Raw genomic sequence first — 17,752 nt, forward strand, 5'->3', positions numbered from 1 at the left:
TTGGTTGTTTTAAATGTTGTTGTTAATCCCTAATTAATTATAGAAATCTGTAGGTAGAAATGAATATCTTAGGATACGGCCAACGAAAAATACTCCTTTTTCATTGGCCTGTTATGGACATTATTTTCGAACAGACCATATGAAATTGTAACAGCGACAAAGTAGCTATCCAAAATTGTAACGTACCTCTAGATTGTTGAAAACTCAAATTATCGACCAATCTAAAAAGCGGAGGCGTTATTGCGCAGAGATAGTGCGCACAAAATTTTTCAGACATCTGTCACAATCAGAGTGTAAAAATTTTGTGATTAAAAACGTAATTGTAATTATTTTTTTAATATTCCAAAATGTCCTACGCATACTTATTTAAATATATAATCATTGGAGACACAGGTAAATAGACGAATATTTTTCTTTCTTCTGTAGGTTATTCGTTGTTATTTTTGTGCAGTAAATATTTTAATTTTGTGTTACAACAAAGAATTTTTAATTTGTTATCTTGCAAGTTCTATAACCGATTAGAATTCGCTTAGATGGCATTCTTTCCTTTTACATAAACCTGGAAACCTGGAACTAATAATAATCACTAATTTTTGTTAGTCATATGGATGCTCACCCCTACAGAGGGGAAGTTGGAAGTACCAACCATTTAGAAAAAATGTGCCTGACTGTAGAGCAAAAAATCTTTTGGTTTAATTTTAAATATCTATAAACATGTAGAATGTCTTTTGAAAAGTGGATTTCAAATGTAAATACAGCTGTATTTATTTATTTTGAAATAAATTACCAAATGTTTATAGCTAACAAAATTTTAAAATATGGATACACAAATATAATGTGCCTAATTGTTAAGGCAGAAACAGAACATAAATGCAACGAATATAGACTCTCATACAAGAATTCTTCCCTGTAACTTTTCAGCATGGCAGTTGTGTTCGACATGGTGTTGAACTCAAATGCTAACAACCTGACACTCACCATCAGGACTGCAACATCCTTTGTGACAATTTTTTTCCCATCAGAAAGAGCCTTATATTAGCATCTATATTCGTTGATAAAAGTCACCTTATGTAAATTTAGATTGAAATTCTACTGCCCATTACATGTTTAGGTTTGTAACTAACCATGTTATCTTTACCAACACATGTTCATTATCATCAACAGCTATTCCATCCATTGTTGGATGTAAGCGTCCCTTCGATGTGTGCATTCATTTCTGTTCGTTGTTTTTTGCAACCATTTGTGGCCAGCCATTCGCTTGATGTCATCAGTAATTCTGGTTTGAGGTCCGTCTCTATTTCTCTTACAGGTTCTTGGTCTCCATTTGCTTCGTCCAAGGGTTGTCTTCTATTTTTCCTAACTGTCCTGCTGAGTTTCTATATGTTTTATCTGAGATTATATGTTTTACTTTTGATTGTCTTCTTATAATATCTTCATTCTTTCTAACATCCATTCATTCTAACAATGTCAAATTTACTATATCAGGCTTCTTTACTTATGTGGAGCACTGTATCTTTTCATTCTTGTCACCTTAAGGGCACCTGAACCCCCATTTAATGACAATGTTAACATTATATGTCACATATCTCTGTAACCAAAGTACTTAGGGACCTACTTTTTTTAATTTTTACACTAGATTTATTGTTTAGTTCAGTGTAGATTTTTGTAGTTAGAGTGAAAAAACAATAATTTTAAAAATTTTTAAAATTCTTTTACAAAAAAACCAAAAAAGTTTAGATTTTATTGTTTATTTTACTTGTTTTTGTACACTTTTCAATAAAACTTTACCAGGAACTTGATATTATCTATCCACACCTACCATAAAAATTTGGACCTTCTATTGTCCAAGGATCCAGAGATATTTCGCTGGTACCTATGATTAATGTGATTCCTAATACATTTCCAGTGAAAATAATAACTCTTTGATAAGTGTTGGTGATACATTTTTTTTATATGCATGTTCGCGAAGATTATAACTTCCGAAATATTTATAACGAAAAGATTTATTTCATAATAAATGCCGACGAAAACAATTATTTTCCTTTTTGTTTCTGTTTCTGCCGACGAAAACAATTATTTCTGAGAACTTTTTAGTAATTATAATTTTCGTGGACCCACAAACACAAATGATGTTTTTTGCTGGTAAGTACTCCTCAAAAAAAAATTTTTTTCGCTAACACTATTCTTCTTCTTCTACGGCACTACAGCCCAAATTGAGCCTTGGCCTCATTTATTTTTTGCCTCCACCCTGGCCTGTCTGTGGCTGCTCTTCTCCATACACGGACTCCGAAAAGGGCTTGTGCGTCGCTGTTTACTGTGTCTTCCCAGCGCTTTCGTGGCTTCCCAACCAGTCTCTTTCCTTGCATTCTAGCATTCAGTGCTCGTTTTGGTAGCCTATCCTCTCCCATTCTTATCACATGTCCGGCCCATTGCAATCTTTGTAATCTAATGAAGTTTGACAGGGGCGTTTCCTTATAAAGTTGATAAAGCTCGTTGTTGTATCGACTTCTGAAGATTCCGTTTTCCCTCACAGGTCCTAGTATTCTCCTAAGTACTTTCTTTTCGAATGTGTCGAGTTTGTTTTTGGATGTTTCTTTCAGCACCCAGGCTTCACTGCCATAGCATGTTATTGGTTGAATTAAGGTTTTATAGATTCTCATCTTTGTATTTCGGTGGACACTTTTAGACCGAAATATATGGGAGAGGGCAAAATAAGCTCCGTATTTCTCCATCTTATATATGCCGTCGGCATATATTTCTACTCCCAGGTATGTAAACTTTTCAACCGTTTCAATGTCATCTTCATGTATAATGTTTTCTGGGACTATATTTCTTCTCGTCTGAGTCATTATTTTTGTTTTTTCTGTGTTAATTTCAAGACCTAGTATTTTTGTTTGTGTTTTTAACTCTGCATATGTTTCCTGTGCTCCTGTTGATGTTCTACTCATAATATTAATATCATCAGCATAAGCGGCCAGTTGAACCGTTCGGTTGGTCAGTAGATTTCCTCGTCCAGGTTGCATTTGCCTAACCGCATACTCCAGTGCCAGGTTAAACAATGTTGGGGCCAGCCCATCTCCCTGTTTTAGTCCCTGCGAAATGTTAAAAAAGTCTGTCTGGTGGTTTTGTATTCGTACACATGCCTGAGTTTCATCCATTGTGGCTTTAATGAGTCTTATTAACTTGTGTGGTATTGCCAATTCAGCCAATATATAGTATAGTTTGTTCCTTTTGACTGAGTCGTATGCCTGTTTGAAGTCTACAAACACGTTGTGAACATCAACATCGTGTTCCCATGCTTTGCTCAAGATCTGTTTCACTGTGAATATTTGATCCAGTGTCGATCTTCCCTGTCGGAAGCCCGTCTGATACTCTCCAATAATATTTTCTGCTAGTGGTTGGAGCCGCTTTAGTGGAGAACACTTTATTAGGGATTATAATTTCCACAATCATATAATCGAAAATAATATTTTTCGCGGCGTTCATTGAAAGTTCTACTCTTAACCTTTTCACTGCAGCTAGTTATAAAAGTAGTATGGTCTCTGGTACGGCTTTTTCATGCCTGTGCTGATCAATCCGGTTGCCGCAGTCAGTCGATGTAGTACTATGGCGTATAAATACGGTTCGCGCAGTGTGTCAATATAGTGTATTCAGGAATGTATTTGCAATTTTGTAGAAGTAACTGTTAATCTGTTGCTGTTAGATTCTTGAAAATTAATAATTTGTGGACATAATATACCTTATACAAGACAACTGAATGAAATTTTGTTTTTGAAGATTTTTACGACTTTTATTAGGAATGGCAAAACTGGATATAATATGTTCTGCAATTTTCGGCCCTCATTTACAATCATTTTGATGCTAAATGCTACACACACAAAATCTTGAAAATGCAACCCAAAAATCTAAGATTATTTACTATTGTTTTTGTATTTATCAAATTACCGATCATAAGGCTCTTGTACTTTTTTTAAAGTCAATAATAGGTTTATCAGCAGCTGTAATTCGCACAATTGAATTCCTAAACTAAAATTAAATAAGTTGATAAACACTATCCTGCATAAATACAGCGAAGGGGAATCCCAAGATTTTACAAGTAAATCCACCAGAGTGTGTGCCTGTATAAAAAGGTGCGGATTTATACGGCTCCCGCAGTAAAGTATAAAATTTTTAAAAGTATTGTAAATTTTGATATATTTATTTATCTATTTATTTATTTATTTACGGGTTTCCCCAATTTCAAAAAAATATACATATAAAAACAGTAAGTAGAAGTAAAAGTAGTATTAGTAAAGTCCAGTAAAACAGTAAAAAACTAAAAATAAAATTAAATGAATTAAATGAAAGTGTGACAGCATAAAACTATAGTAAGTACATTACAATAAAACTAAATATAACATACACACAATCCATGTTATGCAGTGACAATACATAATAATATAATATAAACTGACATTAATCAACTAACTACAGACAATAAAAAATGAACACATTACATAATACAAAAGCATTATCCATGGCAAAAATTAACAGATCCACTGAAAATATAATATTAAATATTAAACATAAGTGCTGACCGGAAAAATTGATTTTAGTCGGTTTTTAAATACTCGACTGGAAGAAGAGAATAAATCGATGTCCAAATCATTCAGGCGACTTAAAGTTCTATCTATTGGTGAGTTAAGACCATAGTTTGTTGAATGATGAGGTACATGGAACAAGTTATTATTTCTCAGATTATGGTTTGGAATATTAAAGTTTATTAATTTTAATAAATCAGGACAATTGATTTCACTATTTAATAGTTTATAAATAAAAGCTAGATCATTTATAATTCTACGGTCTTTTAAGGAGTGCAAATTGAGATCACTACGGATGATGGTATAGTTGTGGTTCAATAACATTATATCCCAATCTGTATGCTGCAAATCTTAAAAACTTATTTTGAACTCTCTCGAGACAAACAACATGAACATTATAAAATGGTGACCAGACAATAGAGGAGAATTCTAATATAGATATAACCAATGATGAGTAAACAGCCTTTATTGTATTAAGGGAAAGATCAGCACAACTGCGAAGTATATAACCCAGTACTTTTGAAGCCTTTGCTGTCACATAGTTAATGTGATCCACAAACGTTAAGTTTTCATCGAATATTACTCCTAAATCCATTACTGTTTTAACATAGGAGAGCGCTTTACTGTCGATGACATATGATGATTGATATTTTTTTGCAACTTTGTGGAAGCTAATGAAATGACATTTATTAATGTTTAAAAAGTGTCTGTTTTTGTTACACCACTCAACTAAATTATTGAGATCGTTTTGAAGGAGACTACAATCTTCATGGTCTTTGATAGATCTGTAAATCTTCAAATCATCAGCAAATAGCAAGTACTTAGAGTGATTAAAACATTCACCTATGTCGTTAATAAATAGATTGAACAGAAGGGGCGAGCAATGAGCACCTTGTGGAACTCCAGATTTTATTTGTATTGCATCTGACATAATTGAACCCAGTTTGACTTTTTGTGTGCGACCTATTAAATAGCTATCAAACCACTTTAAAAGCTGATCGCTGAAACCATATGCCTTAAGTTTATGTAGCAGTAAGTAGTGGTCAATCCTATCAAAGGCTTTTGAAAAGTCTGTGTATACACAATCTACCTGACATTTTCTTTCCAGATCTCTGATAATAGATGTTTCATAAGATAGTAAGTTTGTAGTTGTGGATTTCTTGTGCATAAAGCCATGTTGATAATTATTTATTAATTGTTGACAAGTAAAACTAATATGGTTATAAATCAACTTATCAAGTAGTTTAGGAATGGTCGATTGTTTAGATATACCTGTGTAATTTTCTATATTTTCTCTTTCGCCAGATTTAAAAATTGGAATTAAATGGCTAGTTTTCCATTTATCAGGAAGAATGCCTAATTTCAATGATAAGTTATATAGAACAAACAATGGTTGAGTTAGACTGTAAGCACAGTTTTTAATAGATATGGTTGATAATGGTTGAGTTAGATATAATATGTCTAACTCTCTTCTATAGGCAACATACAATACGCAAACAATATCTGATTCATACGCTTGCCGCAGCGAATGCCGAAAAAGGTTACGCGTATTTATCCGGTTCCCGTTGTACGGGCACGAAATCATTTTACGTATAGATCCGGTTCCCGCAGTGAAAAGGTTAATGGCATATTTCGGAGTTATACTTTTCGTAAACGGCGGCGATTTGACATCAAAAGTTAAAAAACCTAATATTTAGGAAATCGCAAAAACATAAAACACTCTGATAGGCTATAAAGAAAGCTACCGGTACCAGTGGCATAACGAGGGGGAAATTTTGGAAAAAAAATTACAAGTGTGTATATGAACAATTTATTAGTACGAAGATATGTCCAGTTTCTCTACAAAATGGTGCGTCTTCATACATATAATAGATTTCTGTCAAAAAGTCAAAAATGCCTATTTATGGACATGTCCGCTGTCTCTTCTCACTGATTCATTTATACGATTTGTACTGTTGCATCCAATTACAGTATCTACATTTAAAATATTCAAAATTTTTAGCAAGTTTATTTTTTTCATTGATACAATGTATACCCTATTCCATGAACATACGCCTGTTTTGGATTACTTCGACAACGAATATTTTACTGTGCAAAATAAGAAGAACGAAAGTAAATTGCAAATTACATTGTTGTTAATTGGAATAATTATTAGCGCCATTTACTTTCGTACTTCTTATGTTGCACAGTAAAATATTCGTTGTCGAAGTAATCCAAAACAGGCGTATGTTCGTGAAATGGCCCATATGTACTATTTGCTTATGACATTCTTTGCTTATTTGAAAATGACATTCTTGATAGAAAAATCGAACTTCCCCATATAATGCAATGTAAACTGCAGCAGAATAGTACTAGAGGCAGACATGAAACTTTGGCAGTGTGGAGGGTTAGGAGTAGATAATAGAATAGAGAAGAGGATAGATATCATGTTTCTCTAGTTCTTTAAATATTTGTAGACGATTCATAGCCATTCTGACTATTTTTTAAAAAGGAAATAAAACTATTTCTCCTTTTTTTTTGCTGTTATTTTTTATTCACATAAATACATCCATGTGTTTGTCTATAAGAAAACCTAAATCACAGAATAATTCTTACCACCATCTTTTTGGTTTGATATAAATAATATATAAAGCGTTTCAATAGTAGGAAAAAACGAAAAAAAAAAAATGAAAAAACAATTTATTCTACAACTCTAAAATATGAAAAAATAGAAAATCAATAGAAGGAAAAGATAACATGCTGTTATCTTTTCGTTAAATTGATGGGTGTGCGACCTACTTAGATTCAATAAGTGACTCCTGTTTGTAGAAGATAATCTCTTTTGGTTAGCAGCCAAATCCCTCGATATGTTTCTGAGTCATAAGATCCCACTTCAAAAATCACTACTTTCATAACGTAGTTAATTAAAATCACATTTTTAATAAATTTAAGAATAGGAGAATACATTGATAGCAGGTTGCTAGTCAAAAAATGGTTGCAAGTAGTTTTAATTAAATTAATAGTAATTAAAGTTCAAAAAAATTCATTCAAAATGGTTTTAAACTTTCACTTTAGCCGAACAGCATACAAATGTGTCCCAGTTCGAAGTTGTGTGTCACATGCAGATTTTAAGAGATTTTTAGTGACCTTCTAAAAGTGATCTGTTAAATGAATAAAAAATCAATGTCATCAAACTCTATTTAAATATTAAAAAATTATCGTATTATCATCCTTACAAAGAATACATATAAATTCTGGCAAAGCTATGATTTGAACAAACTGGTTTAGTATAATTTTGACACATTCTACTTATGCTTATGGCATACATGAATACGAAACATATAATACAAATATGCAACAGGAAACTTGAACCACATATTATACAGTGTGGGATACAAACGCATCCCACAACAAGGTTTTTATTTTTTATTACTAGTTAATTTGGATTACAAAATTTACATATCATTGCGATTAGTAATAGATACAAATATTAAAAAAAGAAGAAGCATATGGGAGCCACATAATTACAACGAAATTTCGCTTTGTAGGATACAAATGTATCCTGCACTGGCCAGGAAAGGTTAAACAGTCATAATATTGTCATACCAGTGGCCTTCTACGCTAGCTCTCTTTCACTTGCTCTGATACCTTGCGTTTTTAACAGCTGACAACCCTAATTTGCGTCCATTTTTTTACAAGCAACCTTATATCATCATATTAGAAAAACAATAACTTTTTGATACAAAAAACATGCATCTACTATGTCATGAACGAAATTTTGTTTCAAAAATTGATTACTATTAATTTAATTAAAACTATTTGCATCCACTTTTTGACTGGCAAGCTGTTATCAATGTATTATCCTATTAGTAAATTTATATAAAATGTGATTTTAATTAACTAACTTATGAACGTAATTATTCTGCAGTGGGATCTCATACTTACAAAGCCTAATATACGAAGAAGAAATTTATTATTTGAATATATAATCAGCTTTTTAGAGTTGTTGAATATTTGTAGTTTGTTTATTTATGACAGAAATTTATCATTTTGCAAATTAATAATTTTCTTGTTCGTTATGCGTATTGATAACATATTTGTCAACAATAATATTCTAAATATCTGAACATAGATTCTAGTCTAGCGGGTTAATATTATCTAAAGTTTTTATAATAATGTATTTTTTATTGATCTTCTCAAGCGGTGGTATTTGTAGAGCTTTTATCTAAATATAAATATTATCTAACTTGAGTTAAATGTTGGTAAAAACATATGAGGTCTACTAAATAATTATTTTATTGATTTTTTATTAACTGATTATGCACGTTTCAAAATGTAACACATAAGAAATAAATGTTCAATATTATTATTATTTATTAAAAAAAAAAGCATAAAAGGTTTAGAAGTCGATTGAGTCTTCCAATACATCTCATAAAATTAATTAACGCACCAGAATTATGTACCTATCGTAAGAAAAAGAATAGAAAATTTACATAACAGATATAAACATCCTCATTCTCAATAGTCAAACAAACACTTGAAACTTGAATTTTTCTGCCTGAAAAAGGCAGCATTTTTTTAGGTTAACGGGCTCATTTTTTTTGGTACTTAGCTCAGAGAAATAAGATTTTTCTTTTGACTGAACAATTTAATCAAGGTATCTGAATCTTTTTAGTTTTTATAGGCCTGTATAAATAAAACCTGTACATTTTCTGCAGATATTTCGGCGTCTTTTTAATTATTAAAAGCAGCTTTTGGAAGCTACAGGTGTAAGTACCCAAAGACTATACGTCAAGAGATAGCTACAGTTTCCAGAATTATCCAGTCAGCACAAAATTGATCGCCTAACTTGGTGTCTTCAACACTAAAACCGAAGCATTGGAAACTGGCAAATGTGCTATTTTCGGACGAAATCAGTATTTGTGTAAAATCCGATGACAGACAAATTCGCGTCTTTAGGGGGCGAGGAAGACAAGGAAAAATTTAGACTGCTAGATCTGTTCACAGCAGTGGCGGCTGGTCAGGGCCGGCAGGGTCGGCAGTGCCGATCCACACATTTATGGACACATTATAGAGTTTTTTAAATATATAAATTAATCAGAGTTGATGATATTCGTTTCTGTGAAATAAAAAAAATATCTGTGAGATAATACAGACTAAATTTTATTCATTGTTTTTAAAAGAATTCGAACGATCTGATACATTAAGTGATCCCTGTGCGCTGTGCGTAAGATACTTCAAATTAAGGATCCTAGCCAGCCATACACCCGACTGCGATTATGTGAATTCATGGCCCGCTTCGGCTAGCCGTACCCAGTTGAGCATTTGCTTGTAATAAGACGCTATGGAATATTAGCCGATAGGCAACCAGTTATACATTCCCCGTATTTATTTAAATGACAAGTACGGCAGAAAAACAATCTGCCGAGCACAGCGGTGATCTGCAAACGGCAACAAAACACGTACTTGGACGTTGAGAGGTGACTCATATTTGTTTGCAGAAATTGCTTGAAAATAAATCAAATAATTAATATTTAAGTTATCCTCCCTCTCAAAAAGGTCCGGAACATTGTTTAAACAATCAAAATGTCAAAAAATAAAGGAAAAATTCGAGTTTTTTCTTCATTTTTTGATTATAACTTTAAAAGTATTCATTTTCGAGAAAAGTTGCGTAATTAAATTTTCTACAATAAAAGATTAGCTAAAAAATTTTAAAAATTGTCACCCTTGTTGCAAAATAGCAATAAATGCGAAAAAATCATAAAAAACAAGTATTCGCATTTTACGTTTTTCAACCGTTTATGCTACACTCAAGACCTTCATAATTTTACCCAGAAAAACTATATCATATAATAAAAAAATACTGTGAATTTCATTAAGATCGGTTCAATAGATTTTGCAAGATCAATTTTGAAAACCAGCTTTCGCAAAAAAATTAATTTTTTCAAAATGTTGCAGAACTGAAAATAAAGCAGACAGCAAGTTGAATTTATTTTTACGTATAGAAGAATACTGTACCTTTCTTCTATATGTAAAAAAATTCAACTTGCTATCTGCTTTATTGTCAGTACTGCAACATTTTGAAAAAGTAAAAGCTAGATTGCAAAATTTATTTTGCAAAATGTTTTGAATCGATCTTAATGAAATTTACAGTATTGTTTTATTATATCATAAAGGTTTTCTGGTTAAAATATGAAGGTCGTAAGTGTTAGCATAAATGGTTGAAAAACGTAAAATGCGAATACTTATTTTTTATGTTTTTTTCGCAATTATTGCTGTATTGCAACAAGGATGACACTTTTTAAAATTTTTAACCAATCCTATATTGTAGCAAATTTAGTTACCCAACTTTTATGTCAGTGTAACTTTTCTCAGAAGTGAATACTTTGAAAGTTAAAATCAAAAAACGAAGAAAAAAATCGAATTTTTCCTTCAATTTTTGACATTTTGATTATTTAAACAATGTTCCGGACCTTTTTGAGCGGAAGGATAACTCAATTATTATTTACAAGGAATTTTCAAAATATCTATTAGACAAGTTCATTAAAAATTATAGGTCTGGATCCCGCGTATGAAAAAAAAGTTGATTAAGGTGGTATGACACAATGTTAAAATTTATATAGTTTTTAGGTACAGTTACCGTCACTATTTCAAAACCAATCTTCAACTTAGGGGTATGTTCGTGAACTGTAGACTTTCTATTTTAATAGTATCTAGTTAAAATTTCCAAAGAAAGCAGTATATTTTTTATAACTGTACTTAAAGGAGTCCTTGTCATAACTTACGTCGTAACTTGTTGTAAAAATTCGTTTTGCATAATAATTTTTGAACTTTGGTAGAAAATAACTATCAGAAACGATTAACTATGCAAAAAGCTTTATTTTAAATAAAATTTCATTGTCCGTACTGCCATAATTTTTAAATTAACTGTACCTAAAGGTAAAAATTATTGTTAAAAGCTGCAATCTGGGGATTTTGTTAATATTACAGCAATAAGTTGGCATTTTTCTAGTGATAAATTAGTTCCGCTGTCACTTAATAGATGAGAAGATGAGTTCACGTGTCATTTAGTAGATGGCAGCAGTGATGTATTAAATGGCGACAGATGCGCGTTTGCCGGATTTTAAGAAAATCTGCAAACAATTGAAAACGAGTTGTATAACCACGGAAATACGATGAATCACGCGGTTTTGTTTAGAAAAGTGGCCCCACCCCCTCCCAGTACACATTTTGGGCCTTGTTTGACTTTCAATCATGATTGTATAACGTCACAGTGTCTTAACAATACAAATATACATTTTTTATGCTTGAAACCGTGTGGTTATACAAATGGTTGAAAGTTAAACGAGGCTCAAAGTGTTTACTTGGGGATTATACTAGTTTTGACATAATACATAGATAACATAAGCTCTAGTATATATGTTATGTGGGGCGTATCTAAAAAACAGTTTCAGTTTTATTCACTTTCTGGCAAATTTAATTTTTATAGGGCCGCAAATAATGCATTGCTCGGATACAATTAGCGTCTCTTTGTAAAGACGATGACATCGACATTTTTACACACATTACACATGCCAATGACCTTTAGTATTTGTTGAGGCATTATCCTAATAAAAGAATTGTAGACAAAACAATATTGTATAGTCATTGATTAATTTATGTCAAATATTTCAGTAAGTGAAAAAAAATATTGAAATTTACTGGATTAATAATTAGATAAACCGACATGCAGACGATACAGTTGTGGTTGCTAGCAGTATTGATGAACTTCAGCATCTTATGGACAGGGTACCTACAAAGAGCGAGTAAAAAAAGAGAATTTAACCTTCAACAAAAATGAACACTGGTGAGCAAAACTCAACAACCTGCCAGACAATTGAAAATAAAAACCAATTCAACACGTACAATTATATGTATACCTATACAGTCGTCAACTCGAAATGGGATCAAACAAACGAAATACGATGTAGAATTGAAAATGCCAGAGCTACATTTAACATGAGAAATATATTCAATAATTGCGACATATATGTCCCACTAAAAATATGGCTGCTAAAATGTATTTCCAGTCTTGTTGTATGGAGCAGAGACCTGGACAATAACGGAAACATTATCGAAAAGGCTAGAGGTATTCGAAATGTGGGTGTACCGACGTATCCTCAAAATATTCTGGACGACCCACACCACCAACGAAGAGGTATTGCGCCGAATGGGAAAACAAAAAGAAATATCTTTCACAATTAAAAAACGAAAACGTGAACACCTCGGTCATATATTATGAGATATGATAAATATCGTATACTGCAGCTGATAATATAGGGTAAAATAGAGAGTAAACGTGGACCCGGAAGAAGAAGACACTCATGGCTTCAAAACTTACGCCAAATGGTTTGGACTAACATCGATCGAGTTATAGACACGCTGTAAACAAAATTAAAATTGCTATGATGATAGCCAACGTCCACAACGGACAAGGCACATGAAGAAGAAAACTTCCCGTGTTGACATTCCAACATACAAATCAATGGTATCACCCTTTAGAGTTCCCAAAGCTTCATATACCTGAGCACAGAGCTAAACAGTCAGCTAGACTAGACCACTCAAAAAATGCTCTGTAACCCCAAGCTATCAGTCACAATAAGATTGAGAACACTAAAGTGTTTATGTGTGGTGTCTATTACTGTATGGCTGTGAGACCTGTGGTCTCACTATATTCGAAATGTGGATGTACCGCAGAATGCTAAGAATAAGCTGGACCAGCAAAACTACAAATGAAGAAGTACTGGAAATAATGAACACACGTCCTCATCTGGTCAATACAATCAAAATTAGAAAGACGTCATATCTAGGACACATAATGCGCCATAGGGAATTTGAGCAGTTTCAGGTAATATTAGAAGGCAAAATCGAAGGTAAACGGGGTATAGGAAGAAAGAAAAAATCCTGACTCCGAAACATCAGAGATTGGACCAACACAACAGGGAATGACTTAATCCATCAATCCCAGAACAGAGAGAAATTTGCCATATTGATCGCCAACCTCAATAGAGAAGGCACTTAGGAGGAGGAGGACAACGCAAGAGACCCTAAGAGGTAGTTTTCTGTCCCGATTAAACCCCGATTAGTGTAACTTGTGAAGTGGTTACGATTGATTTGATTTAAGATGATAATTAGGGGCTGATTTTCCCGAGGTTTTTTACCAAAAAAAGGGACCAACTATATTTTGAGCATTTGCTTAGTTTTGATGTTACAAACTTAAAAAAAAAACAAAAATAAATATTTTTTAAATACTTTAAAAAAGTTCTAATGAGTTTTCCCCAAAAAAGTGCATCATTTTTTGGTTATTTCACGTTGAAATATTCACTTTGAAATTTGACGGATATGAAACTACACTTAGCTACAACTTTGTTTCAACTGGGTCCATAGAGTTCATACATATATAGACCTGCATCCCGCGTACCTAAAAAAAGTTGATTAATAGCACGCTGAAAATTTGTTAATAGCTTAACGGTGTCTAGTCGGACAAATTTTGATGTATGGGAACACTGGAACAGGGGAAGTTTTATTTGTGGAACAGCTTAAAAATTTGGAACGTTAGACTACGAAAACGTTCCATGTATTTTGTCGGACAGAACTTCCAATTGATTTTACATGTAAAAATCAGACTGGTGTTTATCACCAACTGGGTATTTTAATGAGTGGAACACGAACAACATGTCAAATGACAGTAATCAAGTCGGTTAGTAATATAGTAATAGCAGTCTTATGTTTGCATGAGAGTTTAATGAAAGGGTAACAAATCAATTGGATGTTCTGTCCGACAAAATACCTGGGATTTCTTCGTAACCCCTGTTAATTATAATGCCCATTTGGTGACAAATAGCAGCCTGATTTTTGCATGAGATTTTAATCAAAGGGTAACAAATCAATTGGAAGTTCTGTCGGACAAAATACATGTGACGTTTTCGTGGTCTGACCGTTCCAAATTTTTAAACTGTTCCACAATTAAAACTTCCCCTATTCCAGTGTTCCCTCCCGTACATCAAAGTTTGTCCGACTAGACACCGTTAAGCTATTAACAAATTTTCAGCTTGCTATTAATCAACTTTTTTTTGGTACGCGGGATCCAGGTCTAATACACCATTTTTTTATACTTTTTTAGAAGCTACATATTTTTGCTAAGAATGTTTTTTCGGATAAAATACTTTTCGAGTTATTTGTAAAAGCCGCCTAAAACGTGTTTTTTACTCGCAAATAACTCAAATATTAATTAAGTGAAAAAATCCTATAGAACAGAAGTTGCTTAGAATAAGTCAGTTGGGTACCCTGAGATGGGGTAAAACTCACCCTCAGGGCAAAATCTTACATCGGCACACTATCAGCTTTCTTGGTTGACATGTTACCTATGTGTAGGTATGCCAAATTTCATGTTAATCCAAGCGATTATTTACAATTTAGAGCAAAAAGCGTGATTTAATGTATATATTTCCTACTTGTATTTCAAACAATTACAAATTTCTTTATCAGTTTAAAATAAATATTTTTGATGCTGTTCTGAATAAAATCATTTTTTTGGTAAAATTGTGGCTTATTTCCCATTAAAAATAGTTTATTATAAATATTTTAGACCAGGTAAAGAATTAATAATTATTGTCGTCTGAAGACAAATATTAAAATATAATCTAAATACAATAAGTGATCAAATATTTCCAAATGAAACGTTTTGTATCTATAGGGCTTTTCATTCACAGTCATTTGTTTCGAGCTTCTGTCATATGTCGTATAATCCGTGCATATTAATATTATACACAGATTATACAACATATGACAGAAGCTCGAAACAAATGACAATCGATGAAAAGCCCTATTACCATTGTTTAAAAAAAGATAAAAATTTGTCTAGTTATACAATGCTATCTATTAATAGTAACAATTTACCATTTCCAGGTAAAAAATTAAACACCCTCATCAAGTACAATACAAGTACGATTGAAGGCGAACGGTACCGATCGATCGGTAACGATCATAAGTTCTCTTTAGTAGGTACTTGGCAATGGCAACAACGCCGTCGTTAATAGAATTAAAATTCGTCGTTATTAAAATGTTCGAATATATATACGTGCTGCCATCTACTGAAAGAAATTGTTAAACGTTAGTTCCTATGATCAACCACCATTTTGACTGCGGCGTTTACATACCCCCTTAATAGCAAGCTGAAAATTTGTTAATAGCTTAAGGCTGTCTAGTCGGATAAACTTTGATATATGGGAACACTGAAACAGGGGCAGTTTTAATTGTGGAACAGGTTAAAAATTTGGAACGGTCACAACACAAAAACGGCACATTCATTTTGTCCGACAGAACAGACTTAAACTCTCCGAACAGAGATTAAACTCTCATGCAAAAATCAGACTGCTATTTATCACCTGTCATAATTCCTGTCATTTGACCTATTCTACATGTTCCACTCATTAAAACGCCCATTTGGTAATAAATAGCAGTCTGATTTTTGCATGAGAGTTTAATCTCTGTTCGAAGAGTTTAAGTCTGTTCTGTCGGACAAAATACATGAGCCGTTTTCGTGGTCTGACCGTTCCAAATTTTTAACCTGTTCCACAATTAAAACTTCCCCTGTTCCAGTGTTCCCATATATCAAAGTTTGTCCGACTAGACACCCTTAAGCTATTAACAAATTTTAAGCTTGCTATTAATCAACTTTTTTTTCATACGTGGGATCCAGACCTATTATCCATCATTCTTTATTCACATAAAATAAGAAAATGGATTAACAGTATTACATGCTGATCTAAATATTTTCGGAAGGTGGGATAAGTTACAAAATATGTTTAATTTTATATACTGCAATTCATTAGGTACAACAAACTGTTCCCGAATTTAATAAATTATTGTGCTCAAATGTGGGCAAATTCTGCCTCAAATGAACGGGATTTCTCTTGTCTCAAAAAAGTCAAAACGTATTGTCGAAACACCATGAAACAAGAGAGAATGTCAAACTTGTCTCAAATGTCAATAGAAAAAAACTTTTAAAACCTCTCCAAAACAATAATAAATTTTACAATGACGTTATAACCCATTTTGCTACTTCGAAACAACATAGACTACAGTTAATTTATAAACAGGTTTACAAAAAAAAAACAAAAAAAAATAAAAAAAAAAACAAAAACCAAAAATCTTCTATGAAATTGAAGCCTTTTAATTAGATGGGATACCTATCTGAGGAGAAAAAACCTTGCCGACCCTGTCCCTAAAGCCACGAGCCGCCACTGGTTCACAGATATAAAGCAGGAAGTGTCATGTTATGGGGAGGCATTATGATCATTACCAATACCTCCTGTCAATCCTGTCCAATCAATATACCTGTGAACTTTAAAAGCTCAAATATTGGACTAAATATTGATTTGGTCTTAAAACCTGTAGTTAGGCTCTGGAGTGATGCAGTGGGAGAAAATTTAATATTCATGCATGATAATGCACCTCCACATATCAGCGGAGTGACTATAGACTCTCTTGAAGCAGAAGATATTACAGTTCTGGAGTGGCCTGCTTGCTCACCCGATCTTAACCCTATAGAGCATTTGGTGGATATACTTAAAAGAAAAATTAGAGCTCACCGGGATAAACCGCAAAGCTAGTACAAGCCATTCCCATTCTTGACGAATGGAACAACCTACCACAACAAAATGTTGATAATTTGATTAGGAGCATGCCATAAGTGCTAGGGGTAGTATCACTGACTATTAAAAACATAAATAAAAACGCTGGACGGAAGGGCCGCCCGAGAACTTTATCGTACCGATCTGTTATCGTTATCTTACTAGATACTGGCATTCTATAAAAAGAACAAAGTTACTCGTTATTTTGATATTCTAGAAACACCTTGTATACTTGAAAATATTTTATGGTTCTACACATCATTAATTCCTGCATTTGAGAAAATGTTCGTTGCCATATTTCGGGGACACACTATAGATACATAGATTATTGCATAAATCAATAGAATATATATAGTCTTACTTTCATTTCAAATAAGTTCATTTTTCTGAGAAATTAATACTTTACAATATTTGCATTTCATTATATTTCTATTACGCCAGTCAATGCGCTAGATTAAGAACAAGATATTACCTCCTAATTCTATCCTACTGCATGGATTTTAATGAAATTTTGGGAAT

The 17,752-nt window shown here is 32.8% G+C and overlaps 1 protein-coding gene across 1 annotated transcript in view; it reads left to right on the top strand.

Annotated features, from left to right (window-relative positions):
- The first annotated feature begins 225 nt into the window (after positions 1 to 225).
- Positions 226 to 17,752, top strand: part of LOC126887428 (ras-related protein Rab-2) — a 30,675-nt gene continuing 13,148 nt past the window's right edge. Inside the window, exon 1 of the mRNA XM_050654956.1 lies at positions 226 to 393. Coding sequence (XP_050510913.1) covers positions 348 to 393 — 46 coding nt within the window. The 5' untranslated portion in view covers positions 226 to 347. The remainder of the gene's footprint in view (positions 394 to 17,752) is intronic.

Source organism: Diabrotica virgifera, chromosome 6, assembly GCF_917563875.1.
Source record: "Diabrotica virgifera virgifera chromosome 6, PGI_DIABVI_V3a".
Classification (NCBI taxonomy): domain Eukaryota; kingdom Metazoa; phylum Arthropoda; class Insecta; order Coleoptera; family Chrysomelidae; genus Diabrotica; species Diabrotica virgifera.